The sequence below is a fragment of the Polyodon spathula genome, chromosome 4, assembly GCF_017654505.1.
Source record: "Polyodon spathula isolate WHYD16114869_AA chromosome 4, ASM1765450v1, whole genome shotgun sequence".
Classification (NCBI taxonomy): domain Eukaryota; kingdom Metazoa; phylum Chordata; class Actinopteri; order Acipenseriformes; family Polyodontidae; genus Polyodon; species Polyodon spathula.
Window position 1 is genome coordinate 10,064,899 of NC_054537.1, and position 25,654 is coordinate 10,090,552.

The 25,654-nt window shown below is 36.7% G+C and overlaps 1 protein-coding gene across 1 annotated transcript in view; it reads left to right on the forward strand.

The window, feature by feature from the left end:
• Positions 1-18,598, forward strand: part of LOC121314152 (ras suppressor protein 1) — a 43,368-nt gene extending 24,770 nt beyond the window's left edge. The window contains exon 9 of the mRNA XM_041247144.1: positions 18,107-18,598. Within this exon, the coding sequence (XP_041103078.1) occupies positions 18,107-18,209 (103 nt within the window). The 3' untranslated portion in view covers positions 18,210-18,598. The remainder of the gene's footprint in view (positions 1-18,106) is intronic.
• The last annotated feature ends 7,056 nt before the right edge of the window (positions 18,599-25,654 follow it).

Here is a 25,654-nt window from a genome sequence, read left to right on the forward strand (position 1 = left end):
TGTGAACACATTCTCGGAGGAACTTAAATGTCTAACATAGTGACAGAAAGAGATGATTGATTTGTATAATTTGGTGGCTGTAATATACCCAGGCCATCATATAGAAAGACGAAGGACTAGACATCTCCTGACTAAAGCTTATAGTACAGTATTTCATTCTTACAAGAGGAAAACAAGTGCATTTTGTACAAGGCTGTGTAATTGTTGTGTAGGTGTTCAAACAAATGAGACTTCGATTATGCATGTTGGCATACATGACTATATGCGCTATTGGCACACAATTGTATGATTTGACCTCAGCGTGTTTAACCAACAGTTTACCCTAAAGTACAGCTTTTACTGATACTTGGAAAGGAAATGCACTATATCCATATTACATCATAATTTTGATTTAGATATCTGAGAAGATACTGCAATAGCAGGTCTTCCATTTGTATGATTTCTCTCCGGGGGGGGGGGGGGGGGGGGGGGGGGGGGGGGGGGTGCTGTTATATCACTGACACTCGTCTATCAATAGATTGTGGTATTCCATCATAAAATGTGCAGTCTGGTTCAGATCGCTGGCTGGCACTTCATTTAAAGTGCTGGTTCTGATGGCTGCTACATGGATGTCTCCCCTTCTTTTCTTGTAAAGATAACATGTTGGAGTAAAGAGCCCTTGACAAGATGGTTAATAAAAGGAAGGAATTGACACTTGTCGAGGTTCCATCAGGAACAGTGGATTGAGAGCAAAGCTGTCTTTTAAAAACCAATGGGCTGACTTGCATCAAACCAGAGCTTTTGACACAAAGCTGCTGAAAGCACTTGGCATTTATAAATGGCTTTCGAATCTGCTGTGAACCTGTGTGAACTCCTCAAGGAGGTGGTATCAACCTGTATATGTCTGTCGGTGCCCAGGACTGATTTGCACCAGTTTGAGTCACAGTAAAGCTGAGAAATAGGAACAGTTGGGGGAAATATATATATATATATATACATATATAATATATCTATATAATATATATATATATATATAATATATACCTGCGCAATATTGCACCCTTGGGAAACGCTACACTGTGCCATACCGCATACCGCCAGCTATTCTCTCTGAACAAATGTCACCAATATAAAAACAGTGCTGTTTTTCCCTGCTATTTTGCCACCCTGCTGTCTGCCACCCGCCAACTTCCCAAGTCAAGCAAATGTAAAAATAAGCATTGTAGTTTCCCTCATTGTAGTGCCAGCGAAATAATCATGGCCAATGAAAACAACAAAGTTATGCAGTTAACCTTTGGCTCGCTTTCCTGATTCGTTGTTAACTGAACTTTCATACTAATGTCATCAAAACTCCCGCTCCCAAAGCAAAACAGAAAGTACAACACGGCGAGTCGACCCTGCATTTAACACCAGAGTAAAAGAAAAAAATCTGCATGTGTGCATCTGAAAATAAGAAAGCAAGTCAGCAAGACATTGCAAATGTTTTCTCGCCTAAGGCAAGTGAGCTCGCTTTGTTTAACTTGAAAAAGGTTTGACATTTGTTGCGCTTAACTTGTTTCAAGGTAACACTTGCAGTTACTTATCAGATGTTATAGCTAACTTGAAATATGCAAATACTCAAGAGCTGAAAACGAGTAAAATTGTCTAATTAAGCAAACTATCCGTTAAACTAAGGGTATAATTAAGTAATTAAGCGCTTGGTTTGAATGAAAAACAGCAGACACGACCGAGTCGTGCTATACACGGTACAACTCGTATAGTTCAATTTGAAATAAGAATTAATAAAATAACTACAGCGTTATTTTTATGAAAACAATCCAACCACAAACTGTGCATAAACTGTTGACTATACTTCTAGGTGTTGGCTTGTACTGTTGAATTTGACGACACAAAAATAGCAAAAGTTATGAAATGTACAGTACATTATACAGAATTAACTTGGTGATTATTGACCCCAATAATAAACAACTTAGTTTCACACAGAAATCAAACTTTGTCGAGTTGTTTCGCATACAAAAACACAGGCTTTAAAAGTTCTGCTGATGAGCTTGTTATCCCGAATAACCTGAGCTTTAAAGGCAATTGAATGATAACCCATTTTCACTTCTGACTCATTGTGCACTGATCCTGTAACCAGCTGCACTTGGTAGTTGCAAAGGAATGAATGAACAGTCTGTTTCCAGTCAGAGTTCCGTCACGTGAAACAACAGTGTTGAGTTATCCACTAGTCTTTTTAATAGTTTTTATCCCTTTGGTACTGGTAATAAGTGTTGAGTTATGAGTAAAGCGTGGTGTCGAATTAAAACCAATAAGAGGCAGGATGCATATATTTTATATGCAGAGTGGCAAAGTGATTTTCAGTGTGCTGGTGTGGAGGTGATGCAGTGCTCAAGGTATGACAAACAACAACGTTCACGGTGCAGTGATGTTTTATTTATAATCCAAAAGTCACTTGACAACCGTAATTAATAATAAATGGCAATACACAGCTATGTGTACTGCTCAGTAAAACCCACAGGGTTTAGTCCCGAAATAATAACTACTGTAAATACACACACAGGACAAAGATACGGTCACAAGTCCACTGTGAGTGCTTTTCAAGTGTGAGTGGTGAAATACATTTATTTGTGAACAGTAGTGCAGTGTTGTCCAGTTTGGTGTTTGCCTTTAGTGACAGCTCCTGGTACGTGTAACAAAAACAAACATTTACAATTAGTATGACAAAACAAACAAACATTAAACGTTCACGGTATGTCACAGTCCTTCAGCGGTTCATTGGTAACCATAACAAAGGAGCAGTTTGCTCAGCCACTTCCCCTTTTGTACCTGCAATCCTCGATTGCCACATCACTTCCCGTCTGGGGTGTTGACTTGGTGTACTGTGGCTCCGCTCCCTTCCTAATGGACTACTTCCGACTGACCCTGGAATGAACTGTCAAACCATCCAGTCCGGGGCACACTGTTCCCTTTACAGGTCGGGAGGGAGATTTATAACCAAGGTTCATTTTTTCTCTCTCACAGGATAATATTCTGAACCAAGACTGTCTGTCGAATTAAGCGAAGGTGTCAAGTTATCCACCAGGCGAGTTAACATGTTGACTGTATATAAACATATAGGGTTTCATTCTGTCAGGTATTTGATTGTTAAATCCCAAACCATCTGTTTTGTAAAGTCGTTGTGCTTTATATAAAAGATTTGTATCTCTTTCATCAATAATTAGTTTGTTATTTTTATGTCTTTAGGTACATGTGTGTATTCTTGGGCTTTGCTTTAAAAAAATGAGCAACACCTTTGACAGACTATTATAGTAATAAAGACTGTTTTTTTCTTGGACTAGGTTATGTAGATACTGCTGAGACAGGGTTGACACCTTAAACTTTTAAGAAAGTTACGTGCCATATGTCAGAATGCAAGCTGAACTTGTTCATAAATGCTTAGATGGCACATCTACAGCCTACAATCCAGTCTGCAATCTGACAGCCTACAATCCAGTCTGCAATCTGACATTATGTAGAAGTCAAAGATTAACTTTATGTAATAAATATATATATATATATATATATATATATATATATATATATATATATATATATATATAAAATATATGTGTGTGTGTGTGTGTGTGTGTGTGTGTGTGTGTGTGTGTGTATATATATATATATATATATATATATATATATACACACACACACACACACGCACACGCACACGCACACGCACACACACACACAGATATACATAGAGCGATAAGCAGGCCGAAAAGCAGCATTCAGTTTATATGATTGATAGAAATGGTTAACATTTCATTAGCCACACTGATTGGCACACGTTATTAAAAAAGGTATATGAATTTTGAAACTCTGAAAACCGTGTGTAGTAAAGCCGTTTGATTTTCTTCCTTCACCTCCGTCTTAAACTGACACAGACGTACAAAAGACACATACAATTAGTAAAGAAGCAAATGAAATCTAACAATGTGTATTTATGAATGTAATGGACCAAAATGTGCTGTATATTCATCAATATTACACTTTATGATACATTAGACTATTGAAGTCAACTCTCCTTTTTTCTGAACAATATTATTTTAGATGTATGTTTATTTCCCCTGCTATACAGTAGTACACTTACTGTAGCTGTAATAAAAATGGAGACCAGAGACAAGGTTCTTGGGTTACACAGAGAAAGACAGTTTTAATAGCTTGCTCCCACACTTGCACACTATTATTTCCTATTAATGTTGCCATATGCATTCCATGATTATTCTGCTCTCTTGGATCCACGGTCAGTAATGGTGCAATCAGTTTCCATAGCTTTATTATCTTGTACTGTAGATTGTAGAAATTAGGATTATTAAATACTAACTGCAAACATAATAAAGTAAGAAGATGCATTTTCAAATTGCTCTGCATGATTGACAGCACATTGCTGATTTATAGATGGAAGTGATGCATTTGACAGCGCTTTGCTGACAAAGATGACAATTTTGACATACCGGTGTTTGCTTTTTTTTTTTTTTTTTTTTTTTCTTTAAATGGTTTAGTCAGTTCTGTCTGCACCAGTGCACCTCTTTATATTTCATCATTTCTAATCATGCGCAATTAACTTATAACTCGCAAACAAAGGCATTGGCATCCTTGTAGTGTAATAATAGTAAAATATGCTTGTACTGTTGACCTTTTCAGACTGTATTTATCTTTTTTATTTGTGTGTTTTATTTTATTATTTTTATTGTGCATTAAATGACTGCTGTGTTTAAATTAATACACAACTCAATCAAAACAGGAGGACATAATTACACCACCCAGGCCTTTGATATGTAGCAATAGCCAGAATAAAGCCCAACACTTGGGCTCTGTGCTGGTATCAGCAGCTCAGTGACACTATGCTGAGTAGTATGATAGGACAGAATCAGTTTTATTACTGAGCTGAAAGTAACAAGAATATGAAATCCAATCCCTACAAGACAGCTTTTGATAAAGAATAACTTCATTTAGAATGGTGTTAACATGCATGTTGGTTGGTGTTTCAGGAGCTCCATCTGTGTTCAGCAGTCTCACTCCTGCTCATCCTTAAAAGTTAAATTGGTCTTAAAATGGTTGTTCCTGCCATGCATCTCCATTGGCTGTATAGGTCTTATGTGTGCAGTTTTTAAGGAAATACATGTTATGTTATAGCAAGCGTGTGTATTTTTAGAAAATCTTGTGTTACGCTTGGTCAAAGAAAGCTGTTTGGAAACCTAACTGTCAGTTTGATTAGCACAGAATTGGTCATTTTTAATGGAGAGTGAAATTGATCCCACCTCTGGAATTAAATTTTATTAAGGTCACTGCAGGCTTGTCTTGTCATGCTGAGTCTTAGTTATATTCTTCATGCATTCCTCTGGTCTGCATAACATAACCCAAAATGAATCTTCCACTCCACCCGTTAGGTAGAGTGGAGCATGATACATCACAGGTAAGTTGCAAACTAAGTATGTGTTGATTCCACACCCAGAGAACCAGCTACGAACCAGGATGACAGAAAGAGCTCTGTGTTGCAGTTATTAAGCTGTATACTGTGTATAGAAATATGAGCAATTAAAGATAGCCAATGTTACTGAAATGGAGGGATTTATTCATTTATTCATAGACTTGTTTTGTATTCCAGCATGGAATGATGTAAAATGCAATATATTACTGCAATATGTATTCTGGATTAGAATATGGCAACCTTCATTATTAAATCATTATTATGGTTTATTCTCTGCAACAGGTATGCATCTGACCAGTGAAAATACATTTTATTCAAATGTAATAGTCTTTCGCTCCAATCATACATCTAAAAGACATACTCATTTATCTTGGCCTTTCTTCTATTACTGTCCATTATTTTCAGCTGTGAAACGTCCCTTGAAGGGATCCAGTGACCGGATGTTATCTGTTCTTTTAAGATAGAAATATAAATTAAGTATTTGGGGTGAAAAAAAAAAATGGTGAGAAACCCTAGCGTAATATTATATTAGTAAACAATAAAAGGAATTTGTCTCAGCGTAATCACAGATACAGTTCTTGTTTTGCAGGTGAGAATTTGTTGAATTAGGGGGAAATGAAAAGTGTTAAAGAGTAGTGTAGCAAGCTGTTACTGAACCCATGTTAGGACGTGGTTAAAACACCACAACATAAAAAAGGATGCATTAGTTTCAAAAGCTTAACAACCGTGCTTATTTAAGAAGGAAAAAACAGTGGTGCTGAACTGTCATGACTCTTTGAATCAGGACTAATATGGTTGCTGGCTTCCCATTTCAGTAAGAGCAAGCACCTGTCAGACACATTTCATTCACAGCTTGTTATACTGACAGCAGAACCTCAGAGGAATGCAAGGGAAACCAGATCTCTGCTTGTATTGCATTTACATATTGTAAACCTGTTACTGGACAAGCACTGCCTGTTTCTTAAAATGTTTTATTCATGTAAATACTTATTGACAACCAAACCACTAAAATCTCAACTATTCATTAAAACCCTTTAACACAAGTCTTAGAGTAGTTTATTTGCATTCTTTAATGCAATAGTGTGGTTAAAGTAAACGATGCACAACCTTTCAGACTCAGCAACAGGATGTTTACAAAAGTGAATCTGCATACTCCTGGTAAGTAGTTCTGAGGTACTGTGTGAATATCCAATATGCTCCTTGTAGATTAGTGCAATAACTAGTATTAGACTGATGTTATGAAGTATAGGTTGGATGTTAAACTAAGTGGAACAAAAAACATATATTTAAACAGAAGTGCAGTAAGAGTCTTTTTTTGAGGCATTATTTGTTTATTTATGTATTTTATTCTTTTTTTACTTCATAGGGAAATTACCCACTAACTAGTTACAGCTTTAAAAAGGGAAATAGCAAAATTTGGAGACAGATTTCTGATTTTAATAATATAGGAAACATACAATTTGTCAACTGCTGTTATGCTCAAATAATGAGTAATTGTTGTTAAATCCAAAGTGGATTAGCATTAATCATTCTATAAAAGTTCAATTAATGCTGTAATAAATTAATTGTGGTGAGCAGCAGTGTGTGTAAAAACAAAAAAAAAACCTTGCCATTTATAAGAAACATTTCCTATGAATGCACTCAGCTTCCTAGACGGCAGGTAATAATTAGAAAATAATTGGCCATTTAGTTTTATTGCTGCGCTGTGTTAAAGAAATGTGCCTCCATAACTCCATTAATTAGAATTACTGGTGTACTGTAAATCTGTTCACTCTGAGAATCTAACATGCTTTGTGGCACGTGATGATCTTGACTGTGTATTATAACTTGAATGGCATGTAACTAGAACTGCAACAAGGATCAACACTGGTCAAAATTCAAAACAATCATCCCTGCTTGGATAGATTGCCTGTGTCTCTGTGATCGCAGCTGTTGAATAATCTATTGCATATGAATGACAGTATCTCTGAACTGTTTGTGAATTGAGCTTCATAAAGTGCGGATTTAACATGCCAATTTACCTTGGGTGGATTTGTTAGGTGACCTTGCAGTTGACAGCATGCCAGCCTGGCCTCTGTTGAACTATGATGAAAAAGGATCTTTCTTTCAGAATGCTGTTCTCATAACCTGGTATCACTGTAAATGAAACGATCTGCCTTCTTGCCAGTCAGGGTATGGATTGCATTCTACTGGCTGTAGCACAAAGCATGTGCATCATTGCATGGTCTCATCGGATCCATTGAGTGCTGGGTAACTCGTGATTATTGGACAAAGACGATGTTTTGATTTTAAAGATCTTGTAGAAAGGTAATAGGGAGAGAACTATGTGGATAGATTTATGAGAAGTTTTATTGGACTGGTGATGGCAGGGCATTCTGTTTGGGTTGCAAACAACCTAATTCTTCCCTACCCAGACTCATATTGGTAGTCCCTCCCTCATTTGAATATGATTGTGTTAAATCATAAAAAAACGGAAACAATCGCTTCACTGTAAATCCTGTGTCATCAGGAATTCAGTGTCTCACAAGCTTCTATTAAACAAGAAAAAAAAAAAACTTGCACGCTTCTGAAAAACTTCCCAGCGCCTCAAGTTGACATGGTTTTAGTTTTTTTTTTTTTTTTTTTTTTTTTTTTGTATTGCTTGTGTTGGTGAAGTAGGAACTAATGTGATTGGCTGTTGGTGGACACCTGTGATGATGCTGCCAAATATATGCACCTGGAAGCTCCTTGCTGTGATTGGATGCACCTAGTAGGCGTACCCAAGCATGACGCTGAACAGAACTCATGCTCCAGTGATCAGGTTGTTGATGCATGTTAAATATTGGATACAGGAGAGTAATACCATGCTACAGGTGAACAGGTCAGTTCTGTTCTATTTGTTTGTTTTGTGTAAGGATAGCAGCAGCTATTTAAAAAGTAGCCTGTCTCATTTTGGAATGACTACAGTATATCACTCTTGTGCTTTGTGGAAAATTTAAGAGCCAGGTATTGCAAAATGCATCAGGGAATACAGCAACCTATAGTCAGTATTACAAAATGTGACAGGGCCATTTTAAGATAAAATATAAATGAATACAAACATAAATGCAAATTAGCAGTCACCCAGAGGTGTCTGACAAGGTGTAGATTAAAATTCCGAGGTGATGAGAACCCTTTTTTGCTTGTAGATGAAAAGAGCTTTGTTAACACCTGCCTATATTGAAAAGAATTATGTGATTACGCTTACACTAATAAGAAAAGTGTTGGCATTTTCATCTCCAATATATGCAATGTAGGTATGATGCTGTCTCTTTTTTAAGTACCTTGAAATTATACATACAGTATACAGTGGAGCAAAATGTTTTTTGATTCCACCCCCTTGTGGTAACAGCTTCCACAAAGCATTTACAAGTAATAAAAAAAAAAAAAAAAAACATTTTAATTAGCAACTGACAATGGCTATACAGTATTAATAATAATCTTTATTTTTATATAGCACTTTTCATAGTTGACCACCATCACAAAGTGCTTTACAAGATACTAAACTAGGGTGTGTGAACTATGCACCAGCTGCAGTCATGTACAACAGCGTCTCACCTGAAAGGCGGAGCGCAAGGAGGTTAAGTGACATTGCTCAGGGTCACACGATGAGTCAGTGGCTGAGCTGGGATTTGAACCGGGTACCTGCTGGTCACATGCTCATTTCTTTAACCACTGGACCACACAGCCTCCTTTTACATGTGCTCATTTCTTTAACCACTGGACCAAACAGCCTCCTTTTACTATCTGCAATTGTTAGGTAGACCTTGTCACTGGCACCTGGTTATGATATGTGGGTGATTACCTGACTTGCCTCTCATCTACGTTCCTTGATATCTGGGAGACATTTTAAGATGGGGTATCTGAGTGTGAGCTGCTGATGAATGGGCAAAGGACGGAAACGTAACCGCAAAGATTTAAACCTGATGATGAGCATGTCTCTCAAAAATCCATTATAGGCTGTTTGTGCATATCTTGTGAGGGTGTCTCAATTATTGTCAGGTTGGATTATTGAGCACCACTATATGGATTCATTTGTATGTGTTCCTTAGGCTTATACTGCATAACTAGTAGCCCCTTATGCAAAAAGGTGAAATGTGAATGTGATATATTTTATACATTATCGCATGAACTATAAAATCTCACTGGAACTCTCACATGGTATGTCATACTAAAACACAGTGCTGTAAGTATACCCCGTTAAGAAATGTTTTAAGAATTGTAAAGACAGTTTTGATTACTGAAAGAAGGTTGGCACTTCACAATCATTCTCAATTTTCTCTCTAAAGAACTGTTTGACCTACAAACCTCTTCAAAAAACAATCCATGAGTGAGTGTGTGTGTGTGTGTGTGTGTGTGTGTGTGTGTGTGTGTGTATACACACACACACACACAGTACCAGTCAAAAGTTTGAGTACACTTGCTGGAAGCTAGGTTTTTTTCATAATTGACAGTGTTTTACGTCGTGTACGTTTCTGTAAATACTTGTTAAACACATGTGAAACACATGTTACAATATACAAAACAAAACATAAGGAGTATCAGAGCAGAGTTCAAGAAAATTTAAAATTGTGTCTAAATCTTGGATTCCTCAAAATAGCCACCCTTTGCCTAATAAACACGAGGCATTCGGTTAACAAGTTTCAGCAGGAAATCACCCTACATGTCTTCCCAGCTCTTCTGCAGCAGTTCCGAGATGTAGGGCACTTGTGGGTAGCTTTGCATTGACTCTTCTCTCCAGTTCGTCCCATTCAAGTTCTGTGGGATTGAGGTCTGGAGACTGGGCAGGCCAGGTCATTAGATTGACTTGTCCTTCACTTTCCTTCTTCGCCAGATAGTTCTTGCACAACTTTGTGGTGTGTTTTGGGTCATTATCTTGCTGAAGAATGAAGGACTGTAACCCTGATGGAAAGACATGCCTCTGAAGTATGCTATGATAGCCATGCTGGTTGAGCTTACCATGGACTTGGTAAAGATCACCAACTCTGTCACCAGCAAAGCAACCCCAGACCATGACACTGCCTTCTCCATGCTTGACAGTGGGAACCACACATGCATGCTCTCACCCTGTCTGCGTCTTACAAAAACTCAACGGTTGGACCCAAATATATATAATATTGACTCATCGGTCCATAAGACTGACTTCCACTGCTCAAACGTCCAGTTTCTGTGTTTTTTGCCCCAGGCAAGTCTCTTCCTCTTATTGTGCACTCTTAACAATGGTTTCTTTGCAGCAATTCTTCCAGTTAGGCCAGCTTCATGCAATCTCCTCTGAACAGTTGATGTTGAAACATCTGTACTTCTAGTAGCATTCAGCTGAGCTTGTATTTCAGAGGCAGTTAATCGCCGATTTCGCAGACTTGTGACTCGAGTGAACTTGTTCTCTGATTCTGAGGTCACCCTTGGCCTGCCTGACCTTGTTCGGTCCTCATGAGTGCCAGTTTCTTCAAATCGTTTGATGGTCTTGGCCACAGCAGTTACAGACACTTGCAAAGTTCTTGTGATTTGTCTTAAAGATTGACCTTCATTTCATAAAGTAATTACAGACTTTTTTCTTTGCTTAACTGAGCGTATTTTGCCATTTTCTTCTCCCTTACATTCAGGAATGACAAACTTGTGCCTATGCTACCTATATTTATAGTAATCATGGACCGTCACCTGTTAACAATAATTACTGCAAAAGGTTAATTGGGTAACATGCTAGTTAACTCGGAGAACATCAAAGAAAGACACTTTTATACTTAGGCCAGTGTTCTAACACCGTGTTCTACACATTTTACACTTTTAACTGACTTTAACTTCAGACTAAAATCCCCTTGCTTTGGGTTTCATTAAAATTGGCAAGATTTACATTTTCATTTAAAAATTAAAATTTTAAATGCAGTTCACTTATGATTATCAGCTTATATAAGTACACGTATCATATAATGAAATATTACATGTTTATAGACAAGTTTATACAGTTAAAAGAATAGATAATCATGAAAAACCTGGTTTCAAACTTTTGACTGGCTGTGTGTGTGTGTGTGTGTGTGTGTGTGTATGTATATATATGTATATATATATATATATATATATATATATATATATATATATATATATATATATATATAATATTTTTATTAAAAAAATTTTTATAAATACTGTACTAGAGTACACACGTTGGAGTTTATATTAAAGCATGTTTTAGCTATACCTTGCCTGTCAGCCCACATCAACCTACGAGTCCTTATTTGATTGGATTACCTTATTTGTATTTCCTTCCCTTGAATAGAGCTCCTATACACTGCTGCAGGCTATGCCATAACAGTCACAATCAGGATAGCATGTTGTCACCTTTCCAGGTTGGATGACCATGTTGAAACCATGAGGTGGGCAAGAGCAGCTCAAATTAGAAACTGCTGTTTTAAATTGCCATTTGCTTTTAGTGTTTGAGCTGTTCAAATAGATTCACCATCAGTATACCTAGCCCTTCACCGGCTGTCAGAAAAAAAGAAGCTCTTTGTTAGAAATAATATGATCTTATTGTTGATTATTTACATGAATTGCTGTCTGGCAATTACTCGTTCTTCTTTCCTTTTTGCTCCTTTACTTGACATTGACAGGCTATAGACTAGGACACCCATCCACTAGTCCAGCTTCTGTTGGCTCTACACAACAACGCATTAATGTTAAAACTCGTTCAGCTAGGACTAACAGGGCTAAGCTGTACTGGTTACCTGGAGGCATAATTAAATACGGCTCCTTCAGTTTCCATTTACCTTTTGGGGGAAACAAATAGTGTACATAGCCTGTGGTACTGGAGATATATTTTCCAAGAGAGTATGTCTGTAACTAAATGTACATCTGGATGAATTCCAAGTATAATGCTCATTTTTAATGGCCCTGTCATTTCCCATAGTACACATTATTTATTTGAAGGTTAGAAACTGCTCTTTGATCTTTTTGAGAGTATTTTCAGTATTTCAGTGCCAGCACGTACAACTGCTCAAGTACCAATGTCTGTATGGTGCAGTTAGCTACAAAACCGATTAATCCAACCATTGTTTGAGTGATGGGCGTTGTTTTTTTGCTTGTTTCTAGAGTCCGCATTCAAAAAATGAGCACCCGTCTACGCTTCATGAAATCTGTGGGAGAGCAGAATAACACAAGGGATCTTAGAAAGTAATAAGCGACTGCCTGCTTTGTTTGTGCATTCCTAGATGTGATTCCTGGGAATTTATATATTCATATTTGATATAATCATTTTCATGAACCCTTTTAACAGTGTAGTTATTCCCTTTTCATCCTTTAGATCTGGAATGGCAAAAGTTGGCCCTTCTTTGTCCTGTTCTTTGTTCCAACCCTGTTTTTAATTGTTTAACTGAACCACTTAAACCTTTACCCGTACTGGAGTAATTAATGATCCCATTGGACTGTGAACCCTGGAGTGGGCTTGCCCTCCAGGCCCCAAGTAGCTTTGTAAGAGGAGGTTGTTGGTAGGCCCTGCAAGTATTCATTTCATCAGCTCCAGTGTCTGTGGCTTTTTTTTTCTGTTGGCGTGCCTCTTGTAGATTCTATATTAGTTCAGACTTTTTATTTGATTTTGTGATACATTTATATTTGTTTTTGTATATTTGCTGGTTTTGCCCTGGTTTCACTTGTTAAATTGAAACGTGAAACTGACTGTGTGTACCGTTCACATTTGCTCTTTTTTATTATGCCAGTGTAGAAACTCCAGTGCATGCATGAAGCTGTTACACTAGTATAGAGGCTTTATAAATAAATACATAAAATCAACAATAAAACCAGTAGTGCAGTTCATATTGCTGTGCAGCCAACTGAAGAAGGCTAATTCCTACTCTGCAGTTTTTTCAAAGATATTTTTATGAGATCAGTCTAATAAAATATATAAAAAAAAATAAAAAAAAATACAAGATATGCATTGCAATAGCTACCAAACATACCCTTCAAAACGCTCATAAAGGCAGACAATTTAAATAGCATTTAATAATGAAAGACACAAGCTTAATAAATCTGGTTTAGTGTCTCTCTACAAATAAAAACACTTTGTTGTTGTATTTACTGAAGGGAAACATCTGCTTACTTTTTTTTTTTATTCCCTAAGAATGACCTGTGTTAGGAGTTGTGCTTCACTGATATATTGTGCTGTCGTGATTTTTAAAAAGAGTTAAAAAGGTGTACCGACCAATAATATCTAAACACAAAGTGAAGAGGGGACCCTCAGTAGTTTAGCTAGTAAAAGCAGTACCGTGTGGAGTGTATGGATGTGTCATGCGAGATACCTTGCTGTTTTTAATTTTGTGACCTGTCTTGACTGGGGCCAAAGGGAGCGCTTCAATGGGATTTACAGTCCAGGGCCTATGCTTTATGTGCTACAGTGGCCCCTGCTGGCCAGGTGCTGGTGAGCTTGAGCTGACATCTGCAGAAATGCCCTTTGTTCTCCAGAGTCTGGTAATTTGAAGTTTTTTTAAATGACAAAATATGTATCTGTTTATTGTTGGTACTGCTGCAGATCTCCTGATTTTAATGGTTACTTATTTTTGTTTTTATGTAGGGTGTGTTTCAGTGTGTTCAGTTTGAGTGGTAAAAGACAGCTGTTTGACAGTGGTTAGAAACACATGAGGTTTTGGGGTTGTGCAACCAGGTGGCGAGTCATTTTAGGATTTGGATTCAATCCTTTTTAAATGTATGGTTTAACAGGAAACATGACTGGCTTCATATGATACAATTTCACAGGAGTCATTACCAAGAGATACAATTAAACCATTTCCTTATGAAAGGAAGAATGAGGAGATATAATGAGGTATATCTGGTTTATTAGTATAATGAGGGCTTCTGGTTTTTGGTTTTTAACGATAAACACTGATAAAACACAGCTGATACAAAAAAAAAAATGCAATCAGTCTCTTTCCAGTAAACGCCAGAAAAAAACTGGAAATGATTACTCGATTCACATTGACTTCACCCCTTTCCCAGTGCCGTTAGTTATGCAGTGTCGCAATGTCCCACCTTCCTGACTTGTATCTCGCATTCATTCGCTCTGAATACTTTAAACCCACCCCAACTCTGGAGTGGCAGCAAATTCCTACATTTCTATTGGAGGCTCTGCAGAGAGGGACGCTTGTGAGATTTAAAACGAGATTCCTAGCGGGATTTAAAGCAATATTACAGTAAAATAAGGAGGATTGTACATTCTCGTAGGATTTAAAACAGAATTACAAATTTTAAAAAATGCCTACACACAAAAAAAACCCATGAAGCATATGCCCGTGACCATAAGGATTTCATTGTGGAGGCCAGCAGAGGAAACAAGGTACTTGTGTGCTGTACATATTGTGCCTGGAATACCTGCACAATAATTTTGGGAAGTAACTGAAAAAAAATAATCTCATACAGTATCTAAAAAGCGAAAGCCCTGGAAAAAAAAAAAAAAAACATTTTCAGGGTATCTACATTAAACTCGAAAGTAGCTCAAAATAAACATTGAAAAATGAAAAGCGGCAAGTATAATATATGTTGTCATATGCAGCCATTATGTGGTAGTTTACTTTCCTAGAAGGTTGTTGTGCCTCCTCTTCTTGATACTGAGTGTGCTGCTCTGTACACTTCGTTCAGTGACGACAGACACCCCATACACAACCAGACCCCTTGGATAATATAGTAGCTACTTGTTTAAGTATTGTTTTGATAGATTGTGTGTTTGTTTGGTACCTGATATTTCATGGTTAACCTACATTTACAGAGAGCACTTTATTCTTTTAAGTTCACCTTAATATGGTAATAGAGCATTGTCTATTTGCAATGGACCTAAATAAAAAATACACTTAGTAGAAAAGGATTGATAGAATAGTGCAACATCCCTTTCCTGTTATCTGCCCTTTTTAAAGCCTTTACAAATTCAAACCACATCATTCCACTTCGTTCCACATTGGTCTGCCTTTGCATGATCTGTCAGAAAATGAATGGTCGGCTGATTTTCAACTTTAAAAATGCAAAACAGGGCAATTTGGACATAACACAAAAGACACATGTTGCTAGAATCAGTTTCAAATGTTTGTTTGACAATTGAAGGCCAAAAGCTCATAAGATAAGTACACAAACATTACCACTTCAAGGTATAACAGACAAGTCAAACCTTCTGTAACATTTCCACTTGTTTTAAATACTTTGAATCTATTTGACACATAAAGTCAAAGTGTTAGCAAGGTCCACATAACAATTCCACCATGTGTGATTTTGAAACTGTTTATTTAACAAGACCTAGCATTTTAGTAAGCTCTAAAAATAACAGAAGATGGATTTATGACATTTATATAGCACAAGATCAGATATCACACTCCATGTTCACATAGACCAAGAAACAAGTGCTTATTTTGACCAAAAATCAAATAAAAAAAACAATCTGGTTGAGCACGAGTAAAGTTTCTGCCTCAGCTGGTGTATTTCCCAGAAGTGCCTGGAGATTTTTAGCTGCCACTACAAATCTGAGTTCTCACGTAAGAAAAGGGATTACAATTCCAACAGGAGATCTGTTTATTACAGTATCCACTGCCTTGTGGCTCTACAGATCACAACTCAGCTTCATCCCTTATGATCCAGGAGATAGAAAAAAAGAAAAGCTTGCAGAAATGTGTCGTCAAATTCAGTAGAAAAAAGTGCTGCTGATACATCAGGAATAATGTTTTGTCTCTTTGAAACTTTTATAGATCAAGTTGGTGCAAAAGTTCCGCCAAAAAAAAAAGAAAAAAGGTTATGGGGTCCATTTTTTTTATTCTGCTTCCACCAGTGCAGAGTCCCTCCCCCAATATTTTTTAATGCAAGGAAACATTTATCCTCCTTCTATCAAACTCGCTGTTTACTTCTGTTCAACATCCTTACCGCTGGTACTACAGTGCCACTGACTTGAACTGCTTGAGTTATCAGTCTTGTTAAATTGCATAACTTTACAACTTGCCTCAAAAAAAAACATTAGATTCCAAACAAATTTCATTAACTTGACTGCTTGGCGGGGTAATTACAAAACTAACAAGAAACACGCTGCATATCTGAGCGGTTCAAATACCATTCTGGACCATATATTGAAGTGTGTAAAATGTTCTGCCAATTATTCAGAAGTAAATAGAACAATTTAACATTATTACACTAGCAAGAAAGAATGAATAGTTCAATAACTGCACATCATATGTTTTTGGGTGTTTACATATAACTGTTTCTAACCAATTCATCTTGGGCTGTCTTTATTTCTTAATATTTCTTATGTTTATGGCCTAATGACAAATAGTTTTAACAGTGTATTAGTTAGGAGCCTGCTTTGTTTATTTATTCATTCAGGAAAGAAGCACAGAAGGGAGGCATTTTAGTTTTCTAAACTATATACAATATTATTAAAGCCATGCCTCTTACCTGTTAATAAAGCATTTATATTGTCTTTTGTTATGACAACAATTATTAAGAGACTTGCTTGAAATCACTGATTTTAAAAAAAAAAAAAAAAAAAAAAAAAATAATAATAAATTGAACTGAAGAAAAGTACTAGAAACTTACCAGGAAAGGTTGGCTTCTTAATTTAACATTTTTAAGAGGAAAACAAATATTGTGTTTACCTTCCTTACATATTTTTGATGTTACTTTCTAAGTTTTAAGTGACGTTTAAGTGAAAAAGGTGCCATTACAGAAACAGCTCTGTAGAATTTTGTAAGACTTGCGTTTGGCAGATTAATCCTTCTCAAGCTATTAAATACATAGTAATCCCGAAGAGACTGCCTTCGTGCTGGCCTTTCATACATTTTTTATGTTAGCATTGCTGTGACTAACCCTTTGCTTTGTATTTAGTAGGCGTAATGAAAGTCATTTTTGAGTGACGTACTTTAATTGCAGTCTGCATTCGGCTTCCGTTAGGCAGCGTAGTCCATTTCGCGGCGTCCTGCACACCCGCCACTTTAAACACACGATACTTTGTCAACATTTAATCAGTGGTACTTATTAATGTAGAATTAATGGCTGGGTAGCTACCCCTGTGCCATCAATCACACAGGGGCAGCCAGGGAGGCTCTGACACCATCTCTCTCAGTCACATTAGTGAGCCCCTGGGTTTTCTGGTTTGGCATGAAACTCACTCGGCTGTAAAGGGGCACTCTGTCTCTCGAGCTCAACCCAATTTGTGTAATTGTCTTTCTTTTTTTTTTTTTTTTTTTTTTTTTTACTGAAAGCTTTAACATTTTTTTTTCTGCTAAAGAACAAGCAGAAAGAGGATGTTAACACTGAGCCTGTTACATTTTCTTGTTCATAACAGTCAAGCTAATTTACATGCTTATGAGTATTTATTGCAGTTGTAAATAAAAGTCTTTATTGTATTGTAGCCACTGACAGGGAAGCAAGATTTATTAGCCATTTTAGATGCCCCAAGGATGCTGAAGTTATAATTAGAACAATGCACATAAATTACATCGAAGCACCGTTTAAAGATCCTACTCTATGAATAACTGTTACCTCATTTCTCCCTGATTCTTGTCAGAGGTATTTGCTTTATCCTTCACATTTGACAGTAAACTGTACAAATGAATGAATAAAACAACTCTTTGAGCCACATCAACCTTTTAACTGGTTGTAACTTTTTTGTATGTGTTTTTGCAGCCTATATGGGAGACACATGCAGGCCAACCCAGAGCCCCCAAAGAAGAACAGTGACAAGACCAAGAAAATCAGCCGCAAACCCCTGGCATCTAAAAACAAATGAGGACCAAGGCTGTGCCCCAGTCACGATGTAGTGCATGCGCCTTTTTCTATGTATGTACCTCAAGAAAGAAAGAAAAAAAACATTTTTATTATCAAGAACAAATTATCAATATTTCCACTAACAAACTCTACAAATGAATGTCTTGGGAGTTTTCTACATGTATCGCACCATTTTATAACCACCACAGAATTATTAATCTCACCAGTGGTTTAAGCTTTATAAGTAGTGCCACACTGTTTAGGCTAGTTTGTCATTTTTGTTATGTGTTTTTGTTTTGCTTTAAAGCTTTTTTTGGACATCATCTACTGTAATGTGTCCTCTTTCATTTCAGATAAAAGTAGAATTTGTTCCTCTTGTGTTTTAAATAAAAGAATGTGTTTGTATGACAATCTGCATTTTTATTTAGGTCTTTTTTTAAAATCCCACTGTGCTCCTGGTGGACAGATTATAATTTCAATTTTTTTGTATTCATATTTTTGATTTGGTAGCATGTTAATTTTAGAAATATTAAAATTTAAACTTCAAAGTATAAATAATTATTTGAGAATCCTAAGATTGAAAAAATGAAGAAGATTAATATAGCCACACACAAAATAATGACCAAAGGCATCCCATAATAGATTTTCATTATCTCTCCTTAAGACTCCAGGTAGGTCAAACTTAAGGTCTTCTGATGTATTTCCTCCCATTGCTAATTTACATAACTACTAATCATTAAGATGTGTTTGTAAAATAAAAAAAGTAATATTCAGTTATATTTTTTTTAATACACAATATAAACAAAATGTCAACAAATATTACTCCACCGGAAGCATTTGCCAATACTATACAGTATATTGTGTGTGTGTGTGTGTGTGTGTGTGTGTGTGTGTGTGTGTGATTCTATTTTCCGAGTAGAGAATTGAGAGTGTCTGAATATTCCAAGTTATCCCATGTTTTATTTAAAGCTAAGATTTTCCTAGTAGCAGCCTGACACACTTTGTTGCCTGTCTGATTGAGACAAGTGTCATTTGCCCTCTCCATCATGAACACTAAAAAAAAAAAAAAGTTTCATATTGTATTTTGTCTAATATTTATTCTAAAAGTAGAACTTAATTGGCAAAGTAACTTTAATAGCATTATGCAGTTACTGGACTAATCTAAATACCTGGATAACTGGATAAATACCTGGTTTCTAGGATGGTTACGATGTACTAAACTTTTGCAATACCAGAACTCTTAAATTTGGGATTGTCCTTCCTCAGTATTATTCAGTGATGTCTATTTTTTTATTGCTGGGTATGCTTACTGAGATTTGCAGTACAGCAAGTTTTTAATTGTATTCACAAGAGGTGTCATCTCTTTAAGAAATGCTTCATTAAGTGGAGGCTAATTCAGTACCAAAGCCATTCATCTGCAGTCTTTTAAACACAATCAATATGCTCAAACACTGTATAACCACAATCGAAATACAACAAAGCACTTCAGTTTCGTGGCTAATCAATTACTGACATCTTTGTTAGAAAGTAGTTTTTTTTTTTTATTTATTTGTCTCGCCATTTCAAGGGCACTGGTATCACAGCAGACCAGTAACATTGATTTTTATTCAGTGATTTATGAAACTGAAAGACTCGCATATTGGACTTGCAAAAAGACATTTTGTACACATACTGTACCACCATTATAATTGTATGTTGAAGGTAAACATACACAAAAGGAATAAATATAAATTTCAGAAGCCTAGGTAAAATCTGCTTTATAATGAAAACACAAGTGCTTGGGGGTTATGGCCATACTGCATTATAAGCAGTTCCACAGTATAAAAGGCCTCCTAATGAGGAAACGCTACCAACAAATCTTAATGTTTACTTAAATCCACATGTAAAATAATTTAATATCGGTACCAAATGTCTGTAGACAAAATAATACCAATAATATTCAGCTTTGCTATTTTCATGTTAAGACAATCAATTAATAGATGTCCCTTTGTTTATCAATGTTCTTTAATGTGTGTATGTTTGACAAATATGTACAATGCCAGTGAAGGTTCTATTATAATAATGTAATCATTCATTAGCATTTAGACCCAAAACTGTTTAAATGAATGGAATACACCCCAGTAAATTCAGCACTGACTCTGCTCTTCACAAAGCTTTAACAACAGTCTAGATAAGTAGAATTGAAGCAAACAACTCTCACACAGCTGCCAAGCCCAGGACTGGGTGCAGGACAAGAGAATCCCCTCCCCTTCTTTGGCTGTGTTTTCAAATATGGCCAAATATGTTAATGTATGCAAATATACACCATGGTAGTTCCATTAAAGCGCTAACAACACCTATAGTAAATATATATTCTCTTGGAGAGATACTTGTCATTAAAAATTTTACTCATAAGGTGTTCAGTTGTACTCTAAAAATTCTATATTTAGACAAACAAACTTCAAAATATGCACTTGTACTTGATGTATAGACTGTAGGCTATTTGGGGTAGGCTATAGGCTAGCTCACATTTACATTATTATCATAACAATAGGTAGTCTCAACCGCATGGTGTGCAGGGTGAGTTATACAGTGCAGGTTTGTGTTCTGGCTCTGCAGAGTCACCTGTCTTCTCTGGGGATTACACTGTTATTATTGCATTGTCTCTGGCACTCCTGTAGGTTGGGGATTCAAAGTTGTCAGCGACTTCTTCTCCTCATTGCACTACAGTGAACCCTGTGAACTGCTTCGAGTTATCTGGGCACCTGGCCTCCAGAGGCCTGTAGCTTGCTGACATCCACTCTTAAGTTCCTGGGTGTAAACAAGGAATCTAGCTTGGTCGTGGGATCGGGGGATGCCCACTGAGGTTTCAGATCTCTTGAGCTGTGTGTGAAATTGCTGCAGTGAGGAGAAAAAATAATTGGACGTTCCAAATTGGGGAGAAAATCGGGTGTTAAAAAAAAAATAGGTAGTCTTAAAAATGCAATAAGGGTAAATAACAAATGCCTGTATCTATTGATGTATTGATTTATTTATTTATTTATTTTCAAGGGGGGGGGGGGGGGGGGGGGGGGGGGGGGGGGGGGATGACAGACATTACCTGATAGGTGTTACAGTTATCCAGTTTTAAATAACTTTAGCATAACTGAGGCAGAAGTGTTAAAGGGACTAGGAGCTCTTAAAATAAACAAATCCCCTGGGCCGGATGAGATCCTCCCAGTAGTACTCAAAGAAATGAAAGAAGTAATTTACAAACCGCTAACCAAGATCATGCAACAGTCTCTTGACACAGGGGTGGTACCGACAGACTGGAAAATTGCAAACGTAATACCGATCCACAAAAAGGGAAACAAAACTGAACCAGGTAACTACAGACCAGTAAGCCTGACTTCTATTATAAGCAAACTTATGGAAACTATAATAAGATCCAAAATGGAAAATTACCTATATGGTAACAGGGTCCTGGGAGACAGTCAACATGGTTTTAGGAAAGGGAGATCGTGTCTAACTAACTTGCTTGATTTTTTTGAGGATGCAACATCGATAATGGATAATTGCAAAGCATATGACATGGTGTATTTAGATTTCCAGAAAGCTTTTGACAAAGTCCCTCACAAAAGATTAATTCTCAAACTGAACGCAGTTGGGATTCAAGGAAACACATGTACATGGATTAGGGAGTGGTTAACATATAGAAAACAGAAAGTACTGATTAGAGGAAAAACCTCAGAATGGAGTGTGGTAACCAGTGGTGTACCACAGGGATCAGTATTAGGTCCTCTGCTATTCCTAATCTACATTAATGATTTAGATTCTGGTATAGTAAGCAAACTTGTTAAATTTGCAGACGACACAAAAGTAGGAGGAGTGGCAAACACTGTTGCAGCAGCAAAGGTCATTCAAAATGATCTAGACAAGATTCAGAACTGGGCAGACACATGGAAAATGACATTTAATAGAGAAAAGTGTAAGGTACTGCACGCAGGAAATAAAAATGTACATTATAAATATCATATGGGAGATACTGAAATTGGAGAAGGAATCTATGAAAACGACCTAGGAGTTTTTGTTGACTCAGAAATGTCTTCATCTAGACAATGTGGGGAAGCTATAAAAAAGGCTAACATTCGGATACATTGTGAAAAGTGTTGAATCTAAATCAAGGGAAGTAATGTTAAAACTGTACAATGCACTAATAAGACCTCATCTTGAATATTGTGTGCAGTTCTGGTCACCTCGCTATAAAAAAGATATTGCTGCTCTAGAAAGATTGCAAAGAAGAGTGACCAGAATTATTCTGGGCTTAAAAGACATGTCATATGCAGACAGGCTAAAAGAACTGAATCTGTTCAGTCTCGAACAAAGAAGATTACGTGGCGACCTAATTCAAGCACTCAAAATTCTAAAAGGTATTGATAGTGTTGACCCAAGGGACTTTTTCAGCCTAAAAAAAGAAACAAGGACCAGGGGTCACAAATGGAGATTAGACAAAGGGGCATTCAGAACAGAAAATAGGAGGCACTTTTTTACACAGAGAATTGTGAGGGTCTGGAATCAATCCCCAGTAATGTTGTTGAAGCTGACACCCTGGGATCCTTCAAGAAGCTGCTTGATGAGATTTTGGGATCAATAAGCTACTAACAACCAAACGAGCAAGATGGGCCGAATGGCCTCCTCTCGTTTGTAAACTTTTTTATGTTCTTATGTTCTTATAGCCCTACTGCAGAAAAAGTAAAAAATAAAAAAAACGATTGTTTTCCTGTACAGTATTAAGTTGTGTTACACTTTACTCAAACAAGGGATGGAGATTAAAATATATCCTACAATTGGAACATTCCAATGTTGAAATAAAACAAATAAATACACCTAGAAACAATAGCAATTAATATCTCAGCTAAATATGCTTTAATTGTGCTGCCCATTATGTAAACAAGTATTTTACTGAAGGTGTTCTATACACACACACACACATATGTACACAAAATACGTGACTATACATTTTGAAAAGAAAAATGTACGATTTCATGCCAGTCTGCACAGTCAGATTTGCATTTGCTTTAGGCAGACAGCGCTTATAAATCACACTGGATTCCATAGACAGGTTCCAGATTGAAGGGTGTCACACCATTAATTTTGGGACGCCAAATGTATGCTAATACACAATGCTGGTATGTAAAGCAGTGTTTTACTGTGCATACTGCTTGCGTAGTTTACACTTGTATAGCCTATAGTTGTGTTGCTATACTCTGGTGCCTTTAAAAATGGACCTTAGCTAATGCGAGTTCTATAACACTTGAATGAATATGTGTTTATACCACGTTAAAATGACACACACCCCACACACAATAAATGTTGTTTTAATACCAAGTAATTCGACTGCATTGATATTATTTTTTTTGTTTGTTTTAATACCAATAATTATCCCACCTTACCCAGCTGCGCACAGAACTAACGTGTGCATGGGACAACTGCTACCCGGACTCCAGTGTGAGTTGCTTCTACCAACTGTGGGTGATGAACCCATTCTGTTTTGCGGCATGAAGCTGTCATTCAAATGGAGTCTAAATGTTTGCTTTAATCTCGTGATAATGAACCAAACAAAATAAAAGCAAGTTAGATTGGTTTAGAAGGAGCACATCTGGGTAACCAAAACTGAATCCAACAAGGAAGTGAAGTCAATTTTGCAAGATCATAACTAAAATTGACAGGGAGATTCAACTTTATTAACAACAAAAATATGATATGTCAGATATATAATTATTTTGCATAATACTTTAACAGTCGCGTGACTGTCCATTTGCAGAAGTATCTTTCTTATTTAACAAACCCTATATATTCCTCATCAATTACTTTGTGTATTTGGTACAGTTTCAGTTGTATTAACTGCAATAGTAGTTGGTGAAACACGGTTTGCCTCTGTTGTTTATACATTTCTATTCAATAGATTTATTTATTATTATTATTATGTTTGTTTTTTTTTGCAGGCAATATTTATTGTGTGTTTGATACAAGCAGCGGCATTTAGTTAGAATTAATTAGCTTGTGACCATAACAAATAATACGTGGGCATTACAGGGTTCATTCAATCAACATTTTATGGAGAAATTATAACAATTGTGCGGTGTTTTAAATGTCATGGTCTAAATTGATCTTTCAGACTCACGCAAAGCTGTCTTTTTAGTTTTAGTTTTAAACCTTTTCATTTTTGGCACATACCAACAGCTGGAAAGTTGATAACCGGCGTAATAATCTCTCCGCACTGAAACCCCAGAGACCGGGAACATTCTTATTGCTTCTAAGAATATGCCATTATACTGTGTATTCTACAGTAATACAGTATATGTATATTCCAGTGTATTACGAATATAATACAATCCATTTTATGTATTATTTAACACGAGTGTATATGCCCAATTTGCTTGTCCATCGATGACTTCTGCTGATGGATATTAAACTATTACTATTAACCCAACACTTCAGTGTTCAGACCGTCGTCTTCATTTTCAGCACCACAGACAGCGCAGCATCCAGCCCGTACTTGGTAGTTTCCAAACTTTGTGTCGGTAGCACCTGACACTAATTGTACATCTTGTGTAATCCTGACCTGCACTGTGTGTTCTTATGTCGGTTGGTCGTTACAGTTTAAAGTGGTTGCAGATGAGCTTCTGTTTTTGGCGGCGTTTACAGTATATCACCGCTCACTAAACTGTGTCATTGTCTTGTTTGATGAAGTGATCATAAGCGTTTCTCGCATATATAGCTTACTTCAGAACAGATTGGTCAGGTATATACTATATAGATACAGACATACTGTGCGTGTGTAATAAGTCACATCCTGCTATCCAGCACTTACCTATTGACACAAAAGTGTCACCCCCAGATTGAATGACAAGCTTGCAAGTCCTGGGCTTTTCCAGCAACGCTTTTTTTTCGCTTGATGATATGCGGTACGGTTTATTTTTCAACACTTGCTGCTGCTTCGTAATATTCCAAAGAAGTACCTCTCTATTTGTTGATCTTTCTGTATACATGTATCCATTTGACGGTGTATTGAGCTTGATATGTGATATACAAGCTGTGCCTTTGCGTATCTACAAATCAGAAAGTATACTGCAACGTGACATTACAAAGATAGTATTAAAGAATGAACCTCTCATTTTAAAAACGGTACGCTGGTCCAGCTATATTTCATGATAGTTCATTGTGAGTGTTAGATTATGAAATGTTATTAAAGATTTAAACCGCATCCAATTAGATTCAGTTGTTAATATGCCCACTGACGTATATTGAAACCTTCCGACATATTCCATTAAAAAACGTTTGCCTTGACAGGAAACATCAGAAGATGTAAATGAAAGCTATTTGGTACAGCGCGTTTCACAAACGGGGCTGCACTTCAAGTCACTGTTTATCTTTTGCTGAGACACGAGTTATCTGAAATGCCAAGTTATTCAATGAGCAGGAGTCTGGCTTTGTCTCTGCCTCCAC